General features: G+C 34.8%; 4 protein-coding genes across 8 annotated transcripts in view; 2 read left to right on the top strand and 2 right to left on the bottom strand.

The window, feature by feature from the left end:
- The first annotated feature begins 906 nt into the window (after window positions 1-906).
- LOC102607511 (probable methyltransferase At1g29790) lies at window positions 907-2,558 on the top strand. Its single transcript, XM_006470730.3, has one exon. It carries the CDS (start codon window positions 1,157-1,159, stop codon window positions 2,510-2,512), a length of 1,356 nt encoding a protein of 451 aa, XP_006470793.2. The 5' UTR covers window positions 907-1,156; the 3' UTR covers window positions 2,513-2,558.
- Window positions 2,559-2,666: 108 nt separating this feature from the next.
- LOC102607213 (leucine-rich repeat receptor protein kinase HPCA1) lies at window positions 2,667-9,252 on the bottom strand. The gene is made up of 19 exons (XM_006470729.4): window positions 8,654-9,252; window positions 8,312-8,435; window positions 8,141-8,212; window positions 7,890-7,964; window positions 7,730-7,801; window positions 7,368-7,529; window positions 7,204-7,278; window positions 7,009-7,080; window positions 6,844-6,915; window positions 6,657-6,725; window positions 6,469-6,543; window positions 5,998-6,069; window positions 5,689-5,823; window positions 5,042-5,523; window positions 4,797-4,949; window positions 4,581-4,717; window positions 3,842-4,061; window positions 3,513-3,748; window positions 2,667-3,379 (listed from the first exon to the last, which is right to left on the bottom strand). Exons 1-19 carry the CDS (start codon window positions 8,733-8,735, stop codon window positions 2,897-2,899), a joined length of 2,868 nt encoding a protein of 955 aa, XP_006470792.2. The 5' UTR covers window positions 8,736-9,252; the 3' UTR covers window positions 2,667-2,896.
- Window positions 9,253-11,801: 2,549 nt separating this feature from the next.
- Window positions 11,802-26,827, bottom strand: part of LOC102606924 (glutathione S-transferase zeta class-like) — a 102,845-nt gene continuing 87,819 nt past the window's right edge. Inside the window, exons 1-10 of one of the 3 annotated variants that reach the window (XM_006470728.4) lie at window positions 20,034-20,174; window positions 19,684-19,750; window positions 19,532-19,588; window positions 19,321-19,406; window positions 19,150-19,221; window positions 18,550-18,603; window positions 18,370-18,445; window positions 17,664-17,725; window positions 16,935-16,994; window positions 16,279-16,750 (exon numbers count right to left, since the gene is read on the bottom strand). In XM_006470728.4, the coding sequence (XP_006470791.2) occupies window positions 16,649-16,750; window positions 16,935-16,994; window positions 17,664-17,725; window positions 18,370-18,445; window positions 18,550-18,603; window positions 19,150-19,221; window positions 19,321-19,406; window positions 19,532-19,588; window positions 19,684-19,750; window positions 20,034-20,036 (639 nt within the window). In that variant the 5' untranslated portion in view covers window positions 20,037-20,174 and the 3' untranslated portion in view covers window positions 16,279-16,648. Of the gene's footprint in view, window positions 12,020-16,278; window positions 16,751-16,934; window positions 16,995-17,663; window positions 17,726-18,369; window positions 18,446-18,549; window positions 18,604-19,149; window positions 19,222-19,320; window positions 19,407-19,531; window positions 19,589-19,683; window positions 19,751-20,033; window positions 20,185-26,827 lie in introns of those variants that run through there. The other 2 variants (XM_052440525.1, XM_052440526.1) reach the window with 2 other exon arrangements.
- LOC127902082 (uncharacterized) lies at window positions 24,347-26,822 on the top strand. 3 transcript variants are annotated; one of them, XR_008054519.1, is made up of 3 exons: window positions 24,347-26,139; window positions 26,232-26,312; window positions 26,413-26,822. XR_008054519.1 is itself a non-coding variant. In XM_052440527.1 (3 exons), the coding sequence occupies exons 1-3, from the start codon at window positions 25,981-25,983 to the stop codon at window positions 26,556-26,558; spliced, it is 402 nt and encodes a 133-aa protein (XP_052296487.1). In that variant the 5' UTR covers window positions 24,347-25,980; the 3' UTR covers window positions 26,559-26,818. The 3 variants fall into 3 exon arrangements, 1 of the variants encoding a protein (XP_052296487.1); XR_008054518.1 differs by having other exon boundaries at window positions 26,408-26,821; XM_052440527.1 differs by having other exon boundaries at window positions 24,347-26,141; window positions 26,223-26,312; window positions 26,408-26,818.

The raw sequence follows: 26,827 nt of genomic DNA, 5'->3' as shown, positions 1-26,827 counted from the left end.
AAGAGTTCTTTGTCTTTACCACTAATAAGCTCCAGCAGGTTTCGAGATGAGACTAAATTGGACTGGGATATCGGTGCATACAGTTTATAAATAACAATTTTTCCAAAAAAAAAAAAGAAGGGGATCTCTAATGTTGACCCAGGAGTGTAAAATTTAATTAATCAACAAATTATGTAAACAAATTTATGGGTGTATAAAAAGCATCACACATGGGACGATATAGAGAAGCTTGATGGCAACATGGAGCTCAGCCACCAACTTTTTTCTGGTTGCCTGAATTGCACGTAATCAAAATAACGTACTGCCTTTCCTAATTTGCCAACACATATTGCGATAAAGAAATATAAAAATCCCTCAACTTGAAGGAGAGATATTGTTACTTGGGATTGCAACTAATTATGATTAATATTCTTAAATGAAACAAGTAGATATATTCAACTAGCGATCGAGTCAACTAAAGCCTAATGGCGTAATGGCTGTTGGAGTGAATAACTTTTAAATCTTTTATTAACCAGAAGCTTTTTGGAGGATCCAAGATACATATAGGCATATATAGCACATGATAAATTGAGGGAGAAATAAGAAATTAAGATGACTATTTGTTGGACTTGGAGCTTTTTATATTATTAAAAAAAAAATCTCTTTTTTAATATTAGTATTTACATTCTAAATTTAAAAATATTACAATAAAACATTCTTAATTAATTAAATCAATATCATGTTCTGATACAGTCTAAATATGTAAGTTTAAGATAAATTAGATCTACTTTCTTTTTCTTTGTACATATAAAAGGATTCAAGCAAATTTCATGTTTGCGCCATATAAAGGTCGATGATTATCAAATACAAGACCTGATAGAAATATTAGATGGAAATCTTATATAAATTTACTACCTATATTTATTAACGAAGAGAAGATATGAGTCAAGATCCGAAGAGAGTGCAAAAGTTGACAAATAATGGTGCACGTTATGTAATAGATAAACAAATCAAGCTTTCATAAATTTATCTCGAACGTCCAAACCGCCGAGTAACAATGGCCGATGCCTCACTTTGAGTACATGAATCTCTTGATCCTCACCACATTTATAATGTTCCTCAATTCACTTCTCATCACCACTCTCTTCACAGCCACAAAATTAACTACTAAATCAAGATGGGCAAAGGAGATGATCAAGACTGTGTTAAAAAGAATGCACAGAACACGCTCAAGCTCAAAATGCTTCTGCTTGTTATACTGACAAATCTTCTCACAATTTACATTTTCACTGGCCCTTCTTTCAGCTTGAAGCTTAATAGTTACTCCAACCAGCTTACTCTTCCTCTATTGAACTCTACCGTTCTCTTGAGTGAGTTCAGCTCTACGAAAATCGAGCTTGCTGCAAGTCATGGCATCATTGCTGAGTTGCAGCAGCAGCTTAACTCCACCAACTTGCTTGTGCAAGCCCTCCTTATTGAGCTTACTAGAGAGTTTGTACACCCAAATGAGAAAGTGAGCGGCATTAATTTGTCTGCAGTGATGAGTAAGTTGAGTGATGATTTAACCGTTGGTTTGCCTGATGAGGTGAAGCTTGCCGTAGGTCCTCATAAGTTGCCACTTGGGTACTCTCCGAGGATGGGATCCGATGAGGTGATTGCCCCGGTTGGTGCTGGTTGCTCGAAGTTTCATGATGAGTTGTTAAAGTATATGACTTATGACATTGGTGGGGAATGTCCTGTTGATGATGTTTTTGCACAAAGGCTTATGCTTAAAGGGTGTGAGCCTCTGCCTCGCCGGAGATGCAAGCCCAAGTCTCCGGTCAACTATGTCGAGCCAACGGCTGTTCCGGATAGTCTTTGGGAAAAACCTGCTGAGACTAGTATCATTTGGGATCCATATTCATGCAAAAGCTACCAGTGTCTTATTGATAGGAAGAAAGCACCAGGGTTCTTTGACTGCAAAGACTGCTTTGATTTGCAGGGCAGAGAGAAAAGTAGATGGCTCATTGACAATGGGAAGCTTGATTATGGTATTGATCAAGTTCTGAGTATGAAGCCTCTGGGGACAATCCGAATTGGATTAGACATAGGAGGGGGAACTGGCACATTTGCTGCTAGAATGAGGGAGAGGAATGTGACTATCATCACAACCTCATTGAATCTAGATGGTCCTTTCAACAGCTTCATTGCTTCGAGAGGCTTGATTTCGATGCATATCAGCGTTTCCCAGAGGCTTCCATTCTTCGAAAACACACTGGATATAGTTCATTCAATGCACGTTCTCAGCAACTGGATACCAGATTCCATGCTCGAGTTCACACTCTATGATATATACAGGGTGCTGAGACCTGGAGGGATCTTTTGGCTGGACCGTTTCTTCTGCTTCGGGTCACAACTTAACGAAACTTATGTTCCAATGTTGGATAGAATTGGATTCAAGAAGCTGAGATGGAATGTTGGCATGAAGCTTGATCGCGGAGTCAAGAAAAATGAATGGTACTTTTCTGCTGTGTTGGAGAAGCCAATGACCTGAAGTATACACTGATATCCCATTTTGCAAAATGAACACTCTCTTTGTATGATAATTGTCTACAATTGATGATCAAATGCAGGATACTTTCATACATATCTTTCATGGTTTTTGATTCGAGTTTAGATTAGAAACAAAGAACACAAAAAGAGAAATATACAACAACATGAAGTAGAATTAATTTGAAACCAAATAATCTCACACAAAATTTTTGGAAGAGAAGTATACATGCACTTATACACAGTTTCTGAATCATATTCTCACAAGCAAAGAAATGAATGTCACAAACAACAACAAAAATAAGTTGCATTTACTAGCTAAAGTGCTATTAAGTACAGAAGTACACTGTTCTTGTCTGGTGCAACATTCAAAACAATAGGTAAATACTCACTGAGGCTCGATCTTTGAAGTTGGAAAGCCACCGCTATAACCATAATCAAAGCCTTCTTCATTGCAATAAGGATGGTGGAAATTTCCCTTGCTTGCATCCTCGTAACTTGCTGAAGAGGATGCTGATTCTGCATTTGGATTCAGACCAGCTTGCTGCAAAATATTCTCAATGTCCTTCACCACTTCACTCATTGTGGGCCTGTCATCTCCTGATTCTTGCACACACTTCAGTGCAAGATCCACGTACTTTTCAAAACCTTTCAGTGTTGTACTCAAACCAATGGTTGGGTCAATTAATTCATAAAGGTTGTATAGCTCTTTCTTCTTATCCATTACCGTTCTTATCTCTCTCACAATGTATTTTCCACGCTCTATGGGTCTTCTTCCAGTAAGTAACTCCAGCATCAGCACACCAAAGCTATAAACATCACTCTTTTCAGTCAATTGTTGTGTCATGTAATATTCTGGATCCAAGTAGCCCTGCACCCAAAAAATCCATTCTCAGGACATATAAGATCAGTTCAGAATCCTCTGTGAACTTAAATATTTACATGAATTCACAAAATTTTGTAATCTAAACTGGTAGATCAAGTGTCTATGTGGGGATACTCACCATTGTCCCTTTAACTTGAGTAGTGATATGGTCCTTTTCACTGTCAGACATAGATTTCGAGAGACCAAAATCGGCAACTTTGGCATTTAAGCGTTCATCCAGAAGTATGTTGGATGATTTAATATCCCTATGTATAATAGGAGGGTTGGCAAGTTCATGCAGATAGGATAAACCTCTTGCTGCACCAAGGGCTATTTTAAGTCTCCTTATCCAATCCAACCTGATTCCATTCTTCCCTGCATTTACAGTACGTTGACAATTACCATCCTTTATATAAAGCATGCAACTGAAGAATCAAAAGGTTCCAGAAATAATGATGAAGAATATACCTGATAAACTGTCCCCCAGAGAACCATTAGGAACAAATTCATATATCAGCATTTGTTCACCTCGATCGAAGCAAAATCCCAAAAGGCTGACAAGATTTTTATGATGGACTCTTGATAGAAGTTCAATCTCCATTTTGAATTCTTGCCCACCTTGCATAGATCCTTGTTGAGCTCGTTTGATGGCAATCAGTTGTCCATTAGGAAGAGTACCCTTATAAACCTATAAAGATTTTGACGAAATAAAAAATTTGGGTAATCATCCATGGCTATTTTAACTTTCTAAGTTGTTAAGTACAAGTTAATAGAGATAGTTTATTTATCAATTTAACATTTTTCAATGCATGTTGTTTTGAATGTGACAGGATGGTTTCAATTGATTGGCCTGACTTCATCTATATATTGCTGACAAATAAAAACATACATGGCAAGTGATGATATATCAGTTATTTGATAATTTTGTTTCTCTTTATTCTAATACTTCCTTCCATCTTAGGGCATGTTCTGTCCTGCGATGAAAGCATACCTCGAGGGAGAAGGTGGCTTTGGTTTTGTGCTTGTACATGCTTAACTCAAATTTTATTGGGATAGAATTAGAAAAATGGCCATAATTACATTGACACTTTTGAGAATATGGTAAAAGTAACCACATTATAAATTAAGTATCAACGGGAGAGATTTGTGCCTGATTAGTGAAGGCATTACACTGAAATAAGGTCAGAGAGAGATATATGAACCAAACCTTTCCATAGCCCCCAGATCCAACATCATTAGCATCAGAAAAATTGTTAGTGTATTTTTTAACCTCTTCAAAGGAGAAGCATCTTGCTCCTTTCAGTTGAGGAATGCTACCACTGCTCTTATTCATGTCCCAATGTGCTGCATTTGTAAAACATAAACAAATTTAATAGTGCACCAACTGGAAAAATGCAAAGTTTACATCAAGTCCTTAACATACCAAAAGGGTTCTGTTCATTTGCTTTCTCCGCTCTTCTCTTTTGATGATAAGCATAAACCCCTGCAAAGAGTAAGAGTAACAGTACGACACAACCAGCAGCTGCTGCTCCAATGATAACCCCAATGCTTGTCGACTTGTTTGACCCTCCAGATTCTTCAAAAAGATAACGCACCAACAGAAACATTAATATCAATGAAAGCAGCAGTGCACTAATACATATTGTTCCATGACAGTAGCAAAATTACCAGCAAAGTACTGATACTGATCACCATTGAAGAACATAGGTCCAAAAAGAGGAGGGGGGCTGTAAATCTGGTTGCTAAGAACAAACCCAACACTAGACACTCCTGTTCGATTAAAACGTTCTTGGCCAGAAGGAAAAAATTGTATACTCAATTCAAGGTATTCAAAATTATTCTTGTGCGGATAACTGAGAGAAATGGAATCTATGGGAAGTTTATAAGTAGACTGAAAAGATGTTGTCACATTCTGCTCGAGAATTTCATAGTAAGTTGTGTTTCCCAAGTCTGAAAATGAAAGAGATCTGAAAACTAGAGTTCCCGTGTATGGATAGGCACATTGACAGTTAGGGCTAGAACTCTGATTTGCATTGCAGGGGGCAGGTAGACAGTTCTTTTGCTTTGTTGAGTAAGGGGAAATCGGTTGGGAAAGCTGGCAATAACCTTTTGCAGTTCCCAACTCCTGACAAATTGGGTTATCAATAAGTCTGCAAAATTTAGAAGAAAATAACCTCAGTGAGTTGAAAACGAATTGTTTCTAGTACACTGTATGGTACATATGGCATTTTAACTGTCACGGAATTATTATTTGTGAATTTTTCCGGAAAACCATTGAAAAGGAATTCCTAGAACACAGGGAGAGTGAGCTTTACGTTAACTTAACGGCAGGTGCTCCTCCTCTTTCTGTGTAGGCAGAGATGCGATTATTCTGCAAATTAACAAGCAGATTTTCACTGTAGCTCGTGCCAAGGTCCAAGGTGCCATTAAGCTCGTTGGTTTTCATGACCCTATCAAAATGTGATAATTAAATCAGGGCAGAAGAGTGACTGCATTTATATGGAGTTTGCCAGTGATCTGTTTTGTGTTTGAACCTAAAGGTTTCAATTTTTGAGATTCATTTGTAATTTTCAATAGCTTTTACATTGGCTAGGGTGCTACTTGAAATATATGCTAATACTTACACAGTCTGCAGATGGGGAATGCTGAACAGATTAGCAGGAATTTGACCTTCAAGATTAGTATTCTCCATCATTCTGTCAGAAAAAGTAGTCGATCATTCTCCTAATTTACACGAAAATTGCCCGTCTTGAATCACAAAAAGACAGAGAAATGCATACAGACACACATGTGAAATAGGTCTTACAACATAGATCATAAAGAGACATACGCAAAAGACACATATTAAGTGAGGAGCCATAAGAGGATAAATTGGAATTTGAACAATCATCAACATGGAAAAGCTGTAATCTACAATATTAGTTGCGAGAAAAGATGTAATACAGAACATATGGGCCTTCTTAAAGTGCAGTTGTGTAAGGAACTGCAGTTCCGGACCCAAAATACTTAAGGTAACACATAATCGACACAAATTGCATGTGCACGTGTTTTACTTGTAAAGAGTAATTAAGAAAGGAGACGACAGAGATGCATACAATGTTGTTAAGGATTGCATGCTTGAAAACCATGAAGGAACTTCTGATGCATCGAAGCTGTTATTACTCATGTCCCTGCAAATCAATTGTTATAGAATGAAAATAAATCAGTATTTGAGATGCTTTATCTACCCCAGGATTATTGATGTGAAGATATAAGCAGATGTAATAAAAACTTTTCTACTTACAAGTAACTGAGGACGCTCAAGCCAGTAAGGTTAGGCATTGCTCCAGTCAGTTTATTGTTGGACAAGTACCTGAAAGATATTATAACCCAACACTCTTCATTTCAAAATAATTTGTGGTAAAGAATTGGATCTAACTGGCCAAAAATAAAATATAAGGCTTATTTCCATATCTATGTAGTCAGCGTACAGCTCATTAACACTTGTAAGATTGTTGAGGTTTGAAGGAACAGGTCCGCTTAATGAATTCCTATCAAAACGTCTGTAATCAGGACGAGAAATTCATCAGAAAAGACTTCATATAGACTACAGTACGCCGTAGCATTTCAATTGAATATGAGATGTAGATACTCACACAACTTCCAAACTTTTCACTAGTCCAAGGGTGTCAGGAAGCTCGCCAGTGAGGTTGTTGCTGTCAAATAGCCTGGTCCAAGAAGTGAAAAAGTGAGAGGAATAGAATGAAAGTGATGCTTTAATATACAATGTTTGAGATGACCATCTCTGATAGTGACATAAACTACAAGAACTAGTTCATTGCAAAACTTACACATGAATCAGAACCATGTCTGGTCGGAAAAGTTTCTCTGGTATTGAGCCTGAGAGTTGATTCTTTCCAAAATGACTGTAGATGATGAAAAGAAGTTTATGAGAACAAATACATGCAAGGCTATAAGTTAAGAGAGCCAAAAAGATCAAATAGATTTGGCATACAAGTGCTTTGCCCGAACTAGCATATCAAGACCAGGTGAATTTCCATCGGAGACTGGGATCTCTCCCTCAAGTTTGTTGTCAGTAAGATCCAACCAGTAAAGATTAGACAGATTACCAATGGATGGTGGAACTCTTCCACTGAAACCATTAGAATTCAAGGATCTGCATGCAGTAATAATGAATGTTTTCAGATTCACTGGTCCATTGGCACAAACACAGAGCTACACCAACAAAAGATGTAAAAGAATGTAAATGTACGAAATCAGCAAAAAAGGCCTTGTAAACCCCTCATCCAACGTGTTTTCATATTATTGACAATTGCAACAGCCTAAGTGAAACATTACAGAGTCAAAAATCCTTACAGAAGGACCAACTCCTGTAGAGATCCAATTGAATCGGGAATTGGTCCAGAGAAACTGCAACCCACCAGCATCCTGGCATGTAAAAATATAGTTTTTGTTAAGGCTTTATCCACAGAAGTTTGCAAAAAGCAAAACCTTTGACGAGAAGAAATCTCCTTACAAGTTTGATAGCTTCTTCAGATTCCCAATTGTTGTTGGAAGTGGTCCTCTCAAGTCCTTGTTGTTGGATAAATCCCTATATGAAGAGTTCACAGTCAAATATTTGAAAATCTCTAAATCCAGGGCCAACTATCACAGACAACATTTCCATTTCAACCAAATATAATCCTGAATGAGAGGTGCTGATTTAAATTAATTGCAAGTATAAAAAAAAAAAAATACAATTCCTCAATGTGAGGATTGAGGACTCACAGAGTATGCAACTCCGTTAAACCAGTAATGTCTCCAGAGAGCTGACCTTTCAATCCCATGCCGGATAATGTTCTGAAGCAGAGAATGAATAGCATGATAATACAGAAAAAGAAACCTTCAGTGAATAACAGTATGTAAAAAAATAAAAAAATAAAAATTGCAAATATATACATGGAGGTCACACGCGAATTTGTGCAGCCAATTCCTTCCCAATTGTCACCACAAGGATCATTGTTCTTCCAATTTGGCGGTTCATTCTCCCATATATCATCTTTGAGTGCTTTTAAAATAACAACTGCATCAGAAGGGAGATGCTTTTTAAGTGTTTATTGATGCTAAAAGACTCAAATAACTTCTGATACCATTCCGTAGATTGAAAAGCAAGCACTTGCTCACACACAGAGACAAACACAAGCACACAGAAGACAGCATCACGCAGTTCAACAAGTATTTCGAGAACATATCAACAAGAAAAATGGAGGTGCCATTGCTAATTGAAGAGAATTAGCTTACAGTCATTATCATTAGTCACAGCTGCTATGATCAAAAACTGCAAGTAAACGGACAGCAGAAACACTTTTCTTTTCACACCCATTTCTCAACAAACCAAAAATTACTCAAAGCTCAAAAAGCAACCTATGATTGTCCCGTACTTCTCTCAGAAAATACAAACTAAACATTGCATGTGATCACATACGAAGTCAGTATTCAACCTTTCTTTATTTTTATCTTCTCTTTTTTCACTTTCAAAAATGATAAATGGTGCAAGAGAGTTTAATGGAGCTTTCATAATGGAACCCACTACATTAAATACAAAACCACACACAATGGCCACCGATTAATAACTATCTGTTGGTTGGTGGACTTGATTAATGAACTAAAGTCTATAGTCAACTTGAAGATAATGTTTTTGGCGATCATTTTCAGACCATTTCACAAGTTTCAGGGGGAAGAAAAATTCAAACTTCTAAATTTCATCCTGAACAAGTTTGTATTTTTAAAAAAGAAACAAATCAGAAAGCAAAAGCAGGTTAAACAGATTTTCCACGCCCTGCCACTAGTATATGATTATGAATCATTCAGCCGTTTCCCCTTCCATTTGCTTCAGAAATTATCATTTTTGCTTATAATAGAGATCGTGACTAATATCACAAAGGGTGACAGAAAGATGTGATCATGTGAACACGTTGATCAACACAATCAATTAATAGATAAATTGCATGTGAATGTTCGTCAGTCAGGACATTCTTATCCTTTAAAAAATGGTTTTGTACATAATTACATCCAAAATAGACTACCCTTTCTCTCTTGGAAGGAAAACTTATAATAAAAATCCAAAATATAAAAAAGAATCCATCAAAGCCTTATAATGAATTGAGTAGCGCTTACAAAACTGGTTGTCGAGTCGTGTTCGTGTTGTATCAGCTTTATATCCTATCAAATTTAAGTCGATCCAAACATGATCCATTCAATAGTCATATCAAAATATTGAGACTCAAACCCTGACACGAAAAATAAACGGATTATTCAATAACCTATTTAATATCTATATATTTAACAAATATTATACACACACATACACATACACAAACCTCCCAAATTATTACACATTTACACCATTAAAGTTCTAAATCTATATAAAATTTTATAGATAAAATACTATGTATATGCCTGTCTTCTAAAAAAATAAAAATAAAAAGAGATAATCATGTTTAATATTTAAGTTTTAATGACAAGGGCATAGAAATTAATTTAAAAAATATAATTGTGTCATTAGTCAAGTAAATAGGTTAAGAACTTTGACCTTAACCCAACATAGAAAAAAATAATATCATCCTAAACCCGGCTCATTTAATAATCGTGTCGAATTTGACGACTTATATCTATTTGTTCTTGTTGTGTTCATCTCATGTAATCATGTCGTGTCAAATTTTACCGGCTCTAGAATAGAGTGACATTATTTTGCTAAAGCCGGATATATATTGACACGCAACGTTGACTAAACATATACATATCATATACATATATACGAAGAGTAATGATAACGTGATAATTGATCAAAAGGGCAAAAAAGAAAGGTGACAACTTCATCTTCTGCTCATCAAATGCACCCCCCCTCTTCATGTGCGTAAGCAATTCATCAAACACAACACCTAATAAGACAAGTAAAATTCTTAAAACTTAGTGTTTATATACACATGCTATGCTGTTGTGGATGATGATGCTTGTTAGTTCAACGGTAGAATTTTGATTTAAATACATAAGAAAAACAATGAGAACAATTAATATTTTGAGTTTTTTCTTTTCTTGTCAATGGAAACAAAATATTATTGACAAGTAATATATAGCATATAATTAGTTAGACTGTACTTTGCTGTTGAATTCCACAGAAAGATTAGTTGACAAATGTATTGTCAGTACAGTCGTCGACTTCTATTATATTTAATATATGCTTACAATAAAACAAGTCATGTTATTGTTGTACAGAGTCAAAAAGATGAACGCGCGTGCGCATAATTATTTAAGACATGACTGGAACCGATAGTGCTCTAGACAAGAAAGAGAAAAGCTTTTTGAGTGCTCGCAGTATCATAAATTATAAATATAAAAATACTCATTTAAAAGTATTACATTATCGAAGGACACACACACACATATATATATATATATATATATATATATATATATATAGTAGTTTTCTAATCAGGGATCTCTGACTTTAATAAAGTCAGGGATTAGTTAAAAGACAAAAAAGTTTAGATTTTACTACACTACATGATAAAATACAATGCATTGAAGCCTGATTGGAAAACTACTATATATATATATATATATATAGACATTTAATGTAAAATACATCCTCATATATAAATAGTGTGTGAGTCCCACATATACACTATTCATGTGTGAGGATGTATCTTACATTACATGTAAGATAGGTATTGCCATATATATATATATATATATATATGGGAAGAGATATTTTAACTTAAATTTTTGACACAATTTGAGCTATTGATTTTATCAAATCCAATGGTGAATGAATTGGCACTATTAAATGCTTCTTTTAACTTTCAATATCTACAATAGATTATTTAAGATCCATGGATCAAATTTTGTAAAAAAAATTTAAGTTAAATTATCTCCTCCATAAATACACGAGCACTAATCTGATCTAAAATTTTAAACTTTATTAAAGTTTTAGAAAATTATTAAATCATATAATTTGATAGTGTAATGACATTATACTATTAAACTATATATCTTAATAACTTTTCCTAATTTTAAAGAAAGTCCAAAATGCTGAATAGTCATATAACTCACAACCTTATAATGTACTTCAGGCCATAAAGGATAAAACTGGCAAAGACAAATCCTTGTCCTTTCTCCTGGTTTTTTTTGCACTACCTCTTCACTCACTCTCTCTCTCACTTCTGTCAGATGATTATTTTCATATTTTCAATAGAAAAATGAGAGTAACCTCAATGTTCAATAGTAATCACCACATGAAAGAGGCATCGATCATTGCAGTTATTAGAAATTCAATGCATAGATGACCCACATACAGCCATGGTTAATTTTGATTTATGAACTCCAGGCTGTATATTGCAGTTGCGAGTATGTATTCTTATATCTTGTCTGCTCTACCCAAATTAATAACAGTGATCCCCCAACCTCACTCCTCAAAGTTAAATCTTAAACTGCGATACACCAACTGGGGTTTCCACTCCCCGCTTGTGGACAGAGCTTCCTTGCACAGACTATTGTGTATTATAGAAGGGTTTACCATGTACATAGATGAAGCAGAAAAACTAACCAGGAAAACTTCATCACCAGTTGCATATTCCCCGGCATAGTCTTTTAACAGCTTCTCAAGTGCTGAAAATGCAAGCTATAGTCAGATTAAGCTAGAAAACTAATGTTGGAAAAAGAAACTCCGCAAGATGGATATTATTTGGTAGGACTCTTTGGGAAGAACCAAATTAACTTCAAAAAGCAACCTATGACTGTCCCGTACTTCTCTCAGAAAATACAAACTAAACATTGCATGTGGTCACATACGAAGTCAATATTCAACCTTTCATTATTTTCATCTTCTCTATTTTCACTTTCAAAAATGATAAATGGTGCAAGAAAGTTTAATGGAGCTGTCATAATGGAACCCGCAACATTAAGGGTGCGTTTCGGCAGCTGCTCCCCACCCTATATTTTAGTGAATATTCCCTTAGGGAATATTCCCCTAAAATAAATGGTGGGGAGCAGCTCTGGCAGCGTAGTTTCCCCAAACGCATGCTAAATACAAAACCACACACCATGGCCTCCAATTAATAAATATCTGTTGGTCGATTGGCTTGGTTAATAAAATAAAGTCTATAATCAACTTGAAGATGATGTTTTTGGCGATCATTTTCAGTCCATTTTACAACTTAATTTCGGGGGAAGAAAAATTCAAACTTCTAAATTTCATCCTGAACAAACTTATATTATTAAAAGAAATAAATCATAAAACAAAAGCAGGTTAAGCAGATTTTCCACACCCTGCTATTAGTATATTATTATCAATCATTCAGCCGTTTCCCCTTCCATTTGCTTCAGAAATTATCATTTCTGTAGCTTATAATATAGATCATGACTAATATTACAAAATGTGAAAAAAATATGTGAACACGTTGATCAACACAATCAATTAATATATAAATTGTATGTGAATGTTCGTTAGTCAGGACATTCGTATCCTTTAAAATACGGATTTGTACATAATTACATCCAGAATAGTCTACTCTTAGTCTCTTCGAAGAAAAACTTATAAAAAAAAATCTAAAATAAAAATAGGAATCAATCAAAGTCTTATAATGAATTGAGTACAGCTTGTAAAATGGCATGTCGGGTCGTCTTTGTGTTGTTTCAGTTTTATATTGTGTCAAATTTAGGTCAACCTAAATACGACTCGTTTAATAATTGTGTCAAAATACTGAGAATAAACAGGACTTAAAAAATAAATAGGTTACCAAATAACTCGTTTAATATCTATATATTTAATAAATATTATAACCAACAAAGTGTTAGCTCCACTGGCAATGGAGTCCCCTTAAGTAACTTGACTGGGTTTGCTCCTCAGTTCGAGTCGCATGGAAGTAGCATTTGTTGGGAGAACCTGTGCCTCTTGGTTCGAGCGGGGATTTCTAGTCTGGGTTGTGATACGGGCTCAAAGGTGCCTCCCACAGTTGGGGCCCTCTCTAGGATACCTCGTGGTCAAAACTAAAAAAAATAAATAAATATTATACAAACACGCCCCCCCCCCCAAATATTACACATTTATACTACTAAAGTTTTAATTATGTATATGTAAACAATACTATATATCGATATCGTAAAATATACATGTGTACCAATATTTTACACACTTACACTATTAAAGTTCAAAATTTATATAAAATTTTATACATAAAATACTGTGTATATGTTCATCCTTCCAAAAAAAAAAGAGAGAATCATGTTTACTATTTGAGTTTTAATGACAAAAACTTATAAATTAATTTTAAAAATATAATTGTGTCATTAGTCAGGTATTGGTCAAGAACTTTGACCCTAAATTGACACATAAAAAAACCGTGTCAAATTTGACGAGTCATATTCATTTATTCGTGTTAGATAATTAAGTTGTGTTAAATTTTACCAGTTCTAGAATAAAATTACATTATTTTGTGAAAGCCAAATACATATTGGCACGCGACATTGACTAAACATATACATATATATGTTATATGTAGAGTAATGATAACGTAAGAGTTGATCAAAAGGGTACAGAAGAAAAGGTGACAACTTCATCTTCTGCTCATCAAATGTAACCCGTGTTTATTACACATGCTATGCTATTTGTGGATGCTGATGCTTGTTAGTTCAACCGCAGAATTTTGATTTAAATACGTAAGAAAACAATGAGAACAATTAATATTTTGAGTTTTTTCTTTTCTTGTCAATGGAAACAAAATATTATTGACAAGTAATATATGTAGCATATAATTAGTTAGACTGTACTTTGCTGTTGAATTCCACAGAAAGATTAATTGAAAAATGTATTGTTAGTACGGTCGTCGACTTCTATTATATATAATACATGCTTTAGAATAAAACAAGTCATGATAATGTTGTACAGAGTCAAAAAGATGAACGTGCGTGCACATAATTATTTAAGATGTGATTGCACGAACCGATAGTACTACTCGAGACAATAAAGAGATGAGGTTTTTGAGTTCTCGCAGTGTCATAAATTATAATTACTCATATAAAATTATCACATTATACACGCACGTATATAAGGCAAAGGATATTTCAACTTAAATTTTTAACTCAAAATTTGAGTTATTGATCTCATACAATCTAATGGTGAATGAACTAGTATCATTAAATGCTCCTTTAACTTTTAATATCTACCATTATATTTTTTGAAATCCATGATTCAAATTTTGTGTAAAAAATTTAAGTAAATAAATTTTAAGTTAAATTATCCCCTCCCTTATATGTGTGAGCATTGGTCTAATACAAAATTTTAGAATTTATTAAAGTTTGAAAAAGTTATTAATCATACGGTTTAATAATATAATGTCATTACACTATTAAGCCGTATGATCTAATAATTTTTTCTCACTTTACAGAAGTCCAGGAACTTATTAGGCGGGGCTACATTTTTAATTCAAGAGCCTATGTGTAATTTCATATAGAGCCAGATGGTTTGCATAAAATTAAATATAACTAAACAAAGTGGTCACCAGAATTGTCTAATAGTTTAATTAAATGGCTAACGGAGTAATGAGGTCTCATTTACTTTTTAGCAAAATTTGTGTTTCATGAAATGTATAAAAACCTTTAAATTGTGGAGATGGATAATTAATTATGAAATTTTGAATCGCCTCCCATCTTTCCCTTTCTTACAAGTTCTTCACTTCACTGGAAACTCTTCTTGTTTACCATACATATATGGCTTGTAATATGAAAATTTTATCGGCACTGTCAGACGGCACCCCAATCTTTGGCTTTGTCTATTATTTCTTCACCATTCTCATCCTCATAAATATGTTTTGAGGGTATGATACCATCTCGCAGATTCCTGCCAAGTATGATTGTTGTTTGAGTATGGGCTATGCTAGCAGGCATTCTTGCAGCTGTCGCGCAAAATATGGGCCACCCTTGAGAACGTGCTGGATGAGCAAGAACGTGAACTTGCGAGGGATATAGGAAGAAGATGAGATTAATAGTTTCCCATGTTTGGTTAATTGGGGAAACAGGGAGTGATTATTTTTATTTTAGGAGGTGTTGTTTGTGAAAGCAAATCCAGAAAACCAAAAACGGCAGAAGACTTTGTGTTTAGAAGTTGGAAACACTTAAGCTCAAACGGCACAAGATCCTGCGTTTTGATGTGTACAAGAATTACACTTCTGAACGACGCATGGAGTTGTCGTTTAGAATTAAGTGATGCACGCATATGTCACGTGCTTGAGCTCAGTTTGTAAAGTTCGTTATTTGTCGTTAGAAGCACGAGGAACTCACGTGAGGTGCTGGAGTTTTTTCTGGGTTCGTTAACTGAGGCTGTTATGGAACAGCTGAGGTGGAAGCAATCGGTTGGAGAGCAGAGAGAGCTGAAGAGAGAGAAGGAAGTTGTTTATATAAAGCTAGTTGTGACCCTTCTTGGCAATCTAAGCATTACTCTGTAATTCATCTCAAGGAAATCAATAAAGCTGTGTTCTTTCCCTCCCGTGGATGTAAGCTAGAGAAATCTAGCTGAACCACGTTAAGATTCTTTTGTTCTTTTGATTACATTGCTTCTGTTGGTTCTTTAGTCATATTAGTTTAATCATCTAGTTCCGGAGTATCATCTTAGTCATAGCTTTTCAATTAAACATCTTGCTGCATCTTGTTCTTTTGGCTTGAGGTCTTGGGGCAGAGTCTTGGGTTGTTTTATCAGTCTATAGCACCTGAGATTTTACAGGAGGGAAATGTTTTTGTTGACGAACATTAACGTTAATGTCCAAAATGTTAGATTCGCGCGGTCAAGAGGCAGCAGAATATAAAGATCTAAAAGCCTACAACTGAGCTAGCTTAAGAATTAAATCCAAACACATTCCATAAACCAAAAGAGCTCAAGAAACTCTGATTATTTATTGATTCAATGGCTACTATCATAAAGTATACAGACTCACAACAGAACAAACCAAACCTACTTGCAAACTTTTCGAAAGCTCAAGTAAAAGATCCCGGAGTTCACACTGAATGCTGCTTATTGAGAGTCAACAAAGGCTGATCTGAAACATGGAAAGACCAAAAGGCATTAGCATAATCTTAACGCAGCGGTAAAGGTAATTTGATCACATAACTCATCCCCAGTGGATTAGAAAACAACTTGAAGAACTTGGATAAGAACGTTCCAATGCTAATAGCTGCAGTTTATTAATAATTTCGAGTACAATGTGTCACTGCAGGCCTGCTTAGTATTCTTTTATAACCACTAGTTTACGATGAAGGGGCGTCCGGCTGTTTTTCTGGTACAGCATTTTGAAATGCCGGTAGCTTGCTGTACGCCTCATGCAGCCTCAGTAAAAGAGGAAATTGAGTCTGCATGTAGAGCGAGGAAAGAAAAATTCATTGTCGCATGCATGTATAAAGTAATGCATTGGAAAGGAAGGACTAATTTTTACTGGTGTGTTGAAGTAGAATATGGTACCAATGCAAATTGAATGAGATACATAAATTGGTTGAAGATGTAACCAATACATGAATTTGAAAAGGAAACCATTACCATGTCAAGGTTGATCACGTTGATGGCTGCATAAAGCTGTGGTGCTAGAAACAAATCTGCCTGCACGGTTGATAACATATATAATAGGAATAGTCATATCACATAAACCCCTTCACATTCTTATTGCTTGGTAAATTACAAATCAAGTTCTACCATGGCTGACCAAATATCAGTTCGGCAAAGCACAACTAAATACATATTGTGATCTCGGAAAACTGAAGCAGGTCATAACTCGCAACCTTATAATGTACTTCAGGCCATAAAGGATAAAACAGGCAAAGACAAATCCTTCTCCTTTCTCCTGGCTTTTTTCGCATTACTTCTTCACTCACTCACTCTCCCTTCTGTCAGATGATTATCTTCATATTTTCAATAGAAAAATTAGAGTAACCTCAATGTTCAATAGTAATCACTACATGAAAGAGCCATAGATCAATGCAGTTATTAGAAACTCAATGCATAGATGACCCACATACAGCCAAGGTTAATTTTGATTTATGAACTCCAGGCTCTATATTGCAGTTGCGAGTATGTACTCTTATATCTTGTCTGCTCTACCCAAATTAATAAGAATGATCCTCCAACCCCACTCCTCAAAACTTAAATCTTAAACCGCGATTGCACCAACAGGGATTTCCACTCCCTGCTTGTGGACTGAGCTTCCTTGCACAGACTATTGTGTATTATAGAAGGGTTTATGATGCACACAGATGAAGGAGGAAAACTAACCAGGAAAACTTCATCACCAGTTGCATATTCGCCAGCATAGTCTTTTAACAGCTTCTCAAGTGCTGAAAATTCAAGCTATAGTCAGATTAAGCCAGAAAACTAATGTTGGAAAAAGAAACTCTGCAAGATGGATATTATTTAGTAGGACTCTTATGGAAGAACCAAATTAACTTCAATGATAATATATTCCAGGGGATAATGTTGGAACATGTTACACACACGCACACGTATGCACGTACACACACGCACACACACGCACACATATATAGGTGTTCTTTCAATTAGGGATTCCTCAGAGATAGGCTAAAAGAAAAAAAAAACACAAATTTTAATATATTGCAGTATAAAATACATCATAATAGAATATTATTTTTTTAATCTTTTAGATCATCAATATGGTGAGGAATCTCTGATTGGATAATAATTTTATATATATACATACATATTTTTCTGTATTTGCAAAGGTATGCGTGAAAATTTACATATATCTGCTTGTGAATTTGTGCATACCTACAGTTTAATTAATTTTAAAACTAATCATTCAAGTATGAAGCCTCATCAATGGACCGATTAAAAAACTCGTAGAGACTTAAAGAATTCTAAGAATGACTGTTAAATTCATCAGCTTAAAAAATTAAAATTTCTCAATGGATATATTAACATGTATCTTCTAATTTTTCCTTTCTAACATTCATGTAAGGCTTACCCACAAAGCCTTTTCCCATGTGAGTTTTAGTCCAGACATCTCCCTCATCTGCATCAACTTTTTCCTCAATGTACTTCTGTGAATCGAAAAGAAGCAACTAGAATAAATTTCAAAAAAATATTCCAACCATGTAATAAATGTCATCTAAAATCATGACTGAAAAGGCTTTTAGAAACAAACCACAGCAGTAAGGTTCTGAAAAGGCTGTATGCTTGAGGAAACAAGATTTGCAGCCTGCAAATGGAGCACAAAAGGAAACTCATTGGTCTCCAAATCTGACACAAACTTCTGATAAAATTGCATAGAGCAATGGATGCAGCAAGTCCAAGACCAAAACATAAAGGTAATGGAAAATGGATCATCTATTTACATCTGATAGGTATCTTCAGAACAGGAAAATAAGGATTATTAGAGTTATCTTATTACGTCGTGATTGCTTTAATAGATGTTTCCTGAAACAAGCTATAGAAAGTTATCTGTTTGGGCACTAATATTTAAGCTATTTACATTTTCCAGATGCTGTATAGGGAGTACATATACTTCGAAAAACTTCCACCTTTTCTTTTCTAAATATTGAGAGGCACATTAATGATGCATGATCGAGCTAATAAATAGGATAAACCATCGAAGTCGACGAAACTTAGCATTAAATTCCATGGATTTAGTCATGTCACTTGTACATTCAAAAGAAGCTATAAGCAGAGTCTGATCATCTTTATTTACCAATGCAAAGCAAAATAAACCAAAGAGAGATGGCAACTAAAAGGATTTGAAATTGACCTGATAATTGATAGCTTTTCTCTTAAGATCAGAAGGCAACAATGGATGCTGAGGATACTTCTCTTCCAGGTACTGTAAAATTCACAACGGAACCATAGATAAGCAAATAACTATTAGTATCAAACATCACAGAAATAATCTAAAATCAGGAGCTGCAAATGGATGACTGACCATTAAAATAGCAAAAGAATCAGATACAACAAAATCTCCATCAACCAAAGCCGGCACATAACCAATAGGGTTGATCTTCAAAAATTCTACAGAACATAAAACCACAAAAGAAGTGAAGCCCACATCCAATTTTGAAATCTACGATCTGGCTAATAAGATCGTCATAAAAAATGATGGTCTGTCACATTTATACTAAGACAAAGTTACTCACCAGGACTGAATTGCTCTCCTTTCAGCAGGTCAACTGCTTTGTATTCATACTCTAACCCTGTAACATAAAAAATATCAAATAAAATCAAATTTTGACAAACTAACTCAGAAGGTGTGAATCAAAAGTCGTCGAATTGAAAGAGAAGAGATGACCTTTCAAGTTGAGACCAATTCTGACGCGATATGAGCATGAACTCCTCCAGTATGAATACAGTTTCAGCTTCATGTAACAGTCTCAGTTTCAGTCTTAATAGAACAATCGTAGTAATAATAACAAGGACCGTGCTAAGTTAGAAGGAACGTAACTTTCAGCCCATGTAACATGGCAATGAGTGTACTGCCATGTTACTTATTTTTATATATTTTATAAGAATTGTAAGTCATGTAAATTGTAATTTATCAAAATCCTAATAATAATAATAATAATAATAATAATAAAGATAATAAATGTGAAATCGTAACTCCAAAACATGAAGCAAGATGAAGACTTTTTTTAATCTTACCATGTTTTATCAACAGGTTCTATCTATCTCTGACCAGACTACGCAAGCACAGCTGATTGAAGTGAGTGACCTATCACTTGTGTCTTTTTATAATGAGCAAAGCAATGGCTTTTCTGTTCTACCGTGAAAACCATATATTATAAATTAATCCAAATTTGCTTGTGCATGCGTAGGCAATTACGTTTCTTACTTGACGATCGGATTGATTGACCATGACTAAATTGGTTTTAGTTCTACTTTTCCTGCTATCCTACATGCTTCCTCAGTTGATGTGTCATGACCCTATTTGCATATTTTAATTTCTTTTCTATTAAGATTACTGTGCTTTTGTCATCATAACACACTCACAAGATAAAAATCCCCTTAAATTAGTATCAAAAAGAAATTTTTCCTCTCCACTATCAATTTCTTTTCAAATTTTTCAAATTTTAATTGAATCCATCCTTCACCACTATCAATTGCTTTTCATCATCATTTCTTACCGATCGTAAGCCAACAATCAAGGACACGATCAATCTAATCTTTACTGACTGGTCCATTGTCACACTAACCCATAATCTGATCTTCCACCTAGTAATTTGCTTGTTTTTTCAAATGGACAGCCACAATTTTCCTTAATCATCAAACCAACAATTTTTTTTTTCTCCGAATCATATAGTCACAATAAAAATTCAATCTTTAAACTATTGTTGCGATCATTATAATGTCTTTTATTCGTTGTTGATAGATAGAAAGCAACTTAAAGGGGTCTAAAGACATAACAAGAAATTATCCACGATTGTAAAACCATTGCTCCAAGTTAAAAGTCTTTAACTTTTTGTTGGTTTTTACTTTAAAAATCTACGACGCCATTTTAAATCAAAATGGCTCACTCTAACTTTAAAATTTTCATTGCCATGGCATTGCTTTTCGTTTCTGATGGCGCAATCTCTATCTTTGTCTCCAACGAAGACTCCACCAGAAGTAGTGCCATCTCCATTGAAGACTTAGTCAACCGCTTTGCCATCTCCATTGAGTGCTCCCCCTGTGACCACGCCCTGTCCAGTGACTGTCAGCACTCTGTTGTCACCTCCTCTGTTTTCGTCTTCTCCGGCACTAGTGAATTCTCCATCATTGATCTCAATGCCTCCATTTTGATGCTCCCTACACGGTCTGAGAACTCTGACGTTTTGTACAGATTTGTCGTTTCTGGATCTCTGGTTTTCGGGCTATTCGCTGCCGTTTTGGTTATGTAGAGTTCAGCGGGTGAAATATCAATTTATTATTGTATTTGGACAATTTTTTTCCTATTACATATATTTTTAATTACGATTTTGAATTCTAATTAGATTAAAATTAAAATTGCGTTGAACTACTATTAGCCCGTTTGAAAGTGTGGTGAGGTAGCTGGGCTTACTAAGGTGTTTGGTAACATTTGTAGTTGGGTTTTGGTAGCTTAAAATTTTTTTTTTCTCAACTTTTATTTCACAGTTATAGTTTTTACTCCACATTAACTGTAGCTTAAAAGCTACAACACTTTACTCCAAACACACCTTATAAATAAGTGGTTTTTATTATATTTTTGAGTAAACAGTAATAAAATTTAGGATATGCCTATGTTGGAGCAGATTTAACGGTAGAGCACGAATTTCAGCCCCACATATAAAGTGATAAATAGTAAAAAAAATTAATTATAACTTTGATTATAAAGTAGTGTTTCCAACATAGTCAAACTCTAAAATTTATTCTAATTCCTATTAATTCTCCTCTCCCCCCTCTAATTTCTAAAACTCTTTATCTTTTCTCTTTTAAATTTTCTAATCAAAACCCTGTCATCTAGTATTAGGGCATATTCTCCCAAGCAACCGATCTTTCTTTTTCCCTTCAACTAAAAAAAGAAAAAAAAATTTCCAGCATCCCAAAATTTTGCCAATATCCCTTCACTTTTAATTTCGGTTTTTACAAGTCAATTACTTGCTTTAATCAAGTTTATCCCACCAACTAATTATGACTTTTGTAAGTTCCACCACAAGCCATCAACCGAACCAATCATTTAACCTTGACAAACTCTAGCAGCCACACCTAAACTGGCGCCATCATCAACCACCGGCTAGCAACACCATAACTCTGAATTTTCTTGATAATCTTTTTTGTACATCATGATCTTTACGGTGCTTGAAGAAAAAGTTACACAACTGACTCAAGTTAATCTGTAGTCCTAACCTTTCAGAATAGCACTCTAAAAGGCACTTCTGCTAGACAATCTTGAATGATTGGGCGAGTTGTGCAAGGCAACCCAAACATTTATCACCATTTAGGCACGTCGAGAGGCATTCTACAGAGGTTTATTTTAACTGTGATTAGCAACCTAAGCCGGAGCATAATTGCAAACAACCTCAGCTATTGCTTTTAGCAACTGATGTCTCCAGTAATCATCAGCCCAATACCTCAGTGATTTTCATTCTGCCAACACACTATTTCGATTGGAAGCCGTTTGATGACTTTTTGAATTGCGAACAAGCCTAATTCGGGGGATGTTATCACCCTAGTAGCTTATTTTAATTTCTTCTCTACTAGGATTAGGTTTTCTTATTGCAATTATGATTTAGGATTCTAATTATATTAGAATTAAGATTGTGTTGAACTACTATAAATAGTGGTTCCCATTATATTTTTGGGCAAACAATAAAATTAATTCTAATCGCTATTAATTCTTCACTCTCCCCTTTGAATTCTTAGGGTGCATTAGGTACTGTTTTCAAAACACTAAATATGTGTTCGGTAGATTGTTTTAAAAATATTTTTGAAAATGGTAACAATTTTCTTTTACCATCTCACAAAATAATAACATTATTATTATTATTATTATTATTATTATTATTATTATTATTATTATTATTACTACTACTGCTACCAACCAAAAAATCAATTTCCCTCACAATAAATTTTTTTATATACATTCTGATATTTATGATTTTGTATATAATTAAATCAAATAAGTAGAGTTTATCGCTTTTCTTTAAACAACAAAATTAACAAGATCACCTAATTTATTCATAAAATTAAAATAATCAAACTAATTAAATAATAAAAATGATTATTCATTACTTTATTTTTATTTTATGAAAATTATTTCAATAATAATTCTTTAAACTATTTCTACCGAATATATTTTACTTTTTTATTTTTAGATTATTTTTGAAAATAATACCGAACACATTTTTAAATTTAAAAATAATATTTTCATCCTCATTTTTATTTTATGAAAACAATATTTAAAAAACAATACTAAACAGGACCTTAAATTTTTTATCAATTCATATTTTCTTTTTTGAATTCTCTAATAAAAAACCTTAAATTTTCAGGATGCGATTGGCTCCACCCCTTATATTCTCACGGAAACCCATGAGAATATACCCCCAAACGCACTGTTAAGCAGCCTGCGCTGCAGCCTCCCCCAATTAATAAATATTTATTTTCTTTAACAAACACCCGCCACTAATAATTTAGCACGATTCAACCTAATATTAATACGTTCGTAATTTCTCTTTGTATCGCACTTGTCTTCTTATGCTGGTTTTCTTTTTTTCTTTTTTTATTTATTTATTTAAAAAATTATGTTCTTATGAAATGGATGATTGAAGGAATTCACTTTCATGATTTGAGTGAATGTTATGGTTCATGCCAACAGTCTTAGGGTGCGTTTGGAATTGATGTTGGGCGGCTGTAGCTTAAAAGTTACAATATTAAAGTGTTTGATAAACACTAGCTGTTGTAACTTTTAAGATATGTTGATATGATTTTTCACTTATATAATATAAAATCTACTATATTTTAAATAATTTTATTAAAATTATTATTTAAAATTTATATTTGTTATATATTATTAACTTTTGTTTCATAGTTATAATTTTTTTTTTCATAGCAACTGTAGCTTAAAAACTATAGCACCTCAATCACAAACGCACCCTTAGTCGTTAGACGACCTTAGTATATATTGTTGTGTAAATTAATAGTGTATATGCGATAGGAGTTTAGGCACGAAATTTGAGCAGATAAAATTATAAATATTATTATCATTCTCTCTTTGCATAGAGATCAACATTGATATTTACGTATGAAGTCTGCATGAGTCCTTAATGATGGGGATAAAAATCACCACGGGTTGGAGTCCATGTGACAATAAGCAAGCCCAATGCAGATTGAACCAGGCCCAGTCCTTTAGCAAAACTACTCGTGATTAAACACTTGATGAATGAGTAAAAGCCGACAGAAAGACTATAGAAAGCCAGCAAAGAAGCCGAGTAGACGGCCACTCAAACAACTTAGCCTTTGGCCTCACAGTAGAGGAACTAATTTGAAATTTTTTTCCTTGTGCCAAATATTTATTATGAATGTATCTGAAATATCATTTCTGAAAGAAAAAAAAGGCCCACTCAAACAAGGCTTCTTCGAAGTGGCAGTGGCTCAACTCATCGTCAATCCAGCAAAACGGAAGCCAATATAACTCAAAGAAAGCCAAGAAGTGAAACGAATCCAGCAAGCACACCAATTCTACATTACAAGCTTCAACAGCAACCCAGTACAATGTCTGACAACACCAGAATATTTTTGTATGATTACTTTTGGGGCCAATCCTTCCGGTTAAAATTGGCGCATTTTATTACATCATATGTTGTGACAGCGTAATGAGCACTTCAACGAGCCTTCTTAATCGTAACATTTCTATTATTTATCTGCTCATTAACTGACAATAACAGTAACAAGATAATCGAGAAACAAGAATGGGAATGGAGGAGAGTGTGCTGAAGCTGAAGCTTCCACTTACAAAATTATTCAATCTGGAGAGTGGAGACGGCTGTGTGCAGCCACGGCCTGTTCATATGTCTCCGAATCGCTGGGACCCTCTTTCTCGATCCCTTTCTCGGCCTCTCCATCTTTCTAATTCTCTCGACAACACCAATATTCCCTCAGTCTCAGTCGCCGTCACCATCTATCAACCCCAGCAAGACCCTCACTCTCTCCACATCGATGTTCGCAATTCTGCTTCTGGGTCGGCGCCGTCACTTTCTCAGAACAGCAAGACGCGTTGCTTGCTCAAGTCAAGAGAATGCTGCGCTTAACGGAGGCTGACGAGAGGAATGTGAGAGGCTTCAAAAGGATTGTACATCAAGTGGCCCAGAAGGAAGGGGAAGAGTGTCAATATATGAAAGATTTTTAGTGGGAGAGTGCTTCGGTGGCCTGCTTTGTTTAAAGATGCAGTCTGCATATTAGTTACCCACCAAACGCTTTAGGTGCTCTGCTTTCACAAGTAAGCAAAAGCATAACAGTTATATATTATCACTACCCTAAAATTTCAATTTGAACCTCGTTTCACAAAAATTGTTGCATACTATGAGGTTTTATAAATTAAATCCAAATTTGGAAGCTACTGAAGTTTTGATTTTTAACTAGAAGCTAGTGACCAAATGTAATTTTAATAGGTGGCCGAGAACTTTGAGCATGGCTAGAGCCCTCTTTGAGCTTCAGTGGGAACTTCAACATTGCTCACCCAGTGTCAGTGAAGATTTTATTCCGAAAACACCGGCTGGAAAAGAGTCAAAGTGAAATCAGAAAGTTTTTGAGAGTTGCCTCCAAGTTGACAAGCAGAATTGCAGAGAACAAAGGAGGCTCAGAAGATGATATCAATTTGAAGCTGGATTGTGCTGGAGTTCTGGAAGAGAATGTGCAATCAAGCTTCCCTCGAAACGACATTGAAGGTGATTTGCATAGATTGAATGAGCTGTCTACAACGGATCCTCCATCTGCCTGTGATGGGATTGGTAACTTTCCTAGCCCAAGAGAACTAGCAAACCTTGATGAGAGTTTTCTGGCAAAACACTGCAACCTTGGCTATAGAGCAGGTCGCATCTTAAAACATGCCCAGGGTATTGTTGATGGCAAAATTCAGTTAAGAGAACTAGAAGATATGTGCAATGAAGCGAGCCAAACAGCCTATGATAAGCTGGCAGAGCAGCTAAGTCAGATCTATGGATTTGGACGATTTACACGCAACAGTGTCCTTGTATGCATAGGATTTTACCATGTGATTCCAACTGATTCTGAACCTATTAGGCATTTGAAACAGGTAAATTATTTTTTACCCTTCCTTAAGCATCCTCATTTGTTGGAAGAGTTTTGAATACTATTGATAAATTCATTGATGGATGTCCATGCTAGAAATTGCACTAGTAAAACAGTGCAAATGATTGCCGAATCGATCTATGGAAAGTATGCACCTTTTCAGTTCTTGGCACGCTGGTAAAAACAAATGGAACTCAGCCATTCTTTTATTTATCTTTATGATCCTCTTACGTACCTGGTTATGTCCCTCACTTGATCTTTTTCATTATTAGGTCAGAACTGTGGCACTTCTACGAAAAGAGATTTGCGAAGCTAAGTGAAATGCCTTACTCTGGTTACAAGCTTATAACAACTGGTATTATGAGAACAAAAAATATTTGTCAAATTAAGAGGAGGAAGATATCTGGACAGAGTGGCATATGATTTACAAATTAGAGTGGCAAAAGTGGGACAAAGGTTATTCTTGTTCTTGCTTCACTGTGACATTCACCACTGGTTTTTTCAAGTATTTAATGTCTGATATGACATTTGGGAAGTCTATGTAGCATTTTACCACACCCAATGTCATCTAATATAGATTAAACGTTCTGATATAATTAGATTTGTTTTGTTAGTGAAGATTTACAGGCCTCGGTTGGGTTTGAATTTTTATGATTTTATTACTTTTGATCGTTTATATTTATTGTAATTTT

The sequence above is a fragment of the Citrus sinensis genome, chromosome 5 (assembly GCF_022201045.2).
Source record: "Citrus sinensis cultivar Valencia sweet orange chromosome 5, DVS_A1.0, whole genome shotgun sequence".
Lineage (NCBI taxonomy): Eukaryota > Viridiplantae > Streptophyta > Magnoliopsida > Sapindales > Rutaceae > Citrus > Citrus sinensis.
This window is presented reverse-complemented; position numbering and strand designations above follow the sequence as displayed.

Excerpts from the sequence above, each read along its gene's own strand:
- LOC102607213 (XM_006470729.4), bottom strand. The coding sequence starts at position 8,735 with ATGGGTGTGAAAAGAAAAGTGTTTCTGCTGTCCGTTTACTTGCAGTTT. Across the intron at positions 7,965-8,140 it reads TTAACGGAGTTGCATACTCT|GGATTTATCCAACAACAAGG; the intron begins GTGAGTCCTCAA and ends CTCTTCATATAG. Across the intron at positions 7,802-7,889 it reads CTGAAGAAGCTATCAAACTT|GATGCTGGTGGGTTGCAGTT; the intron begins GTAAGGAGATTT and ends TTTACATGCCAG.
- LOC127902082 (XM_052440527.1), top strand. The coding sequence starts at position 25,981 with ATGTGCAATGAAGCGAGCCAAACAGCCTATGATAAGCTGGCAGAGCAG. Across the intron at positions 26,142-26,222 it reads ATTAGGCATTTGAAACAGGT|CCATGCTAGAAATTGCACTA; the intron begins AAATTATTTTTT and ends ATTGATGGATGT. Across the intron at positions 26,313-26,407 it reads TTTCAGTTCTTGGCACGCTG|GTCAGAACTGTGGCACTTCT; the intron begins GTAAAAACAAAT and ends TTTCATTATTAG.
- LOC102607511 (XM_006470730.3), top strand. The coding sequence starts at position 1,157 with ATGGGCAAAGGAGATGATCAAGACTGTGTTAAAAAGAATGCACAGAAC.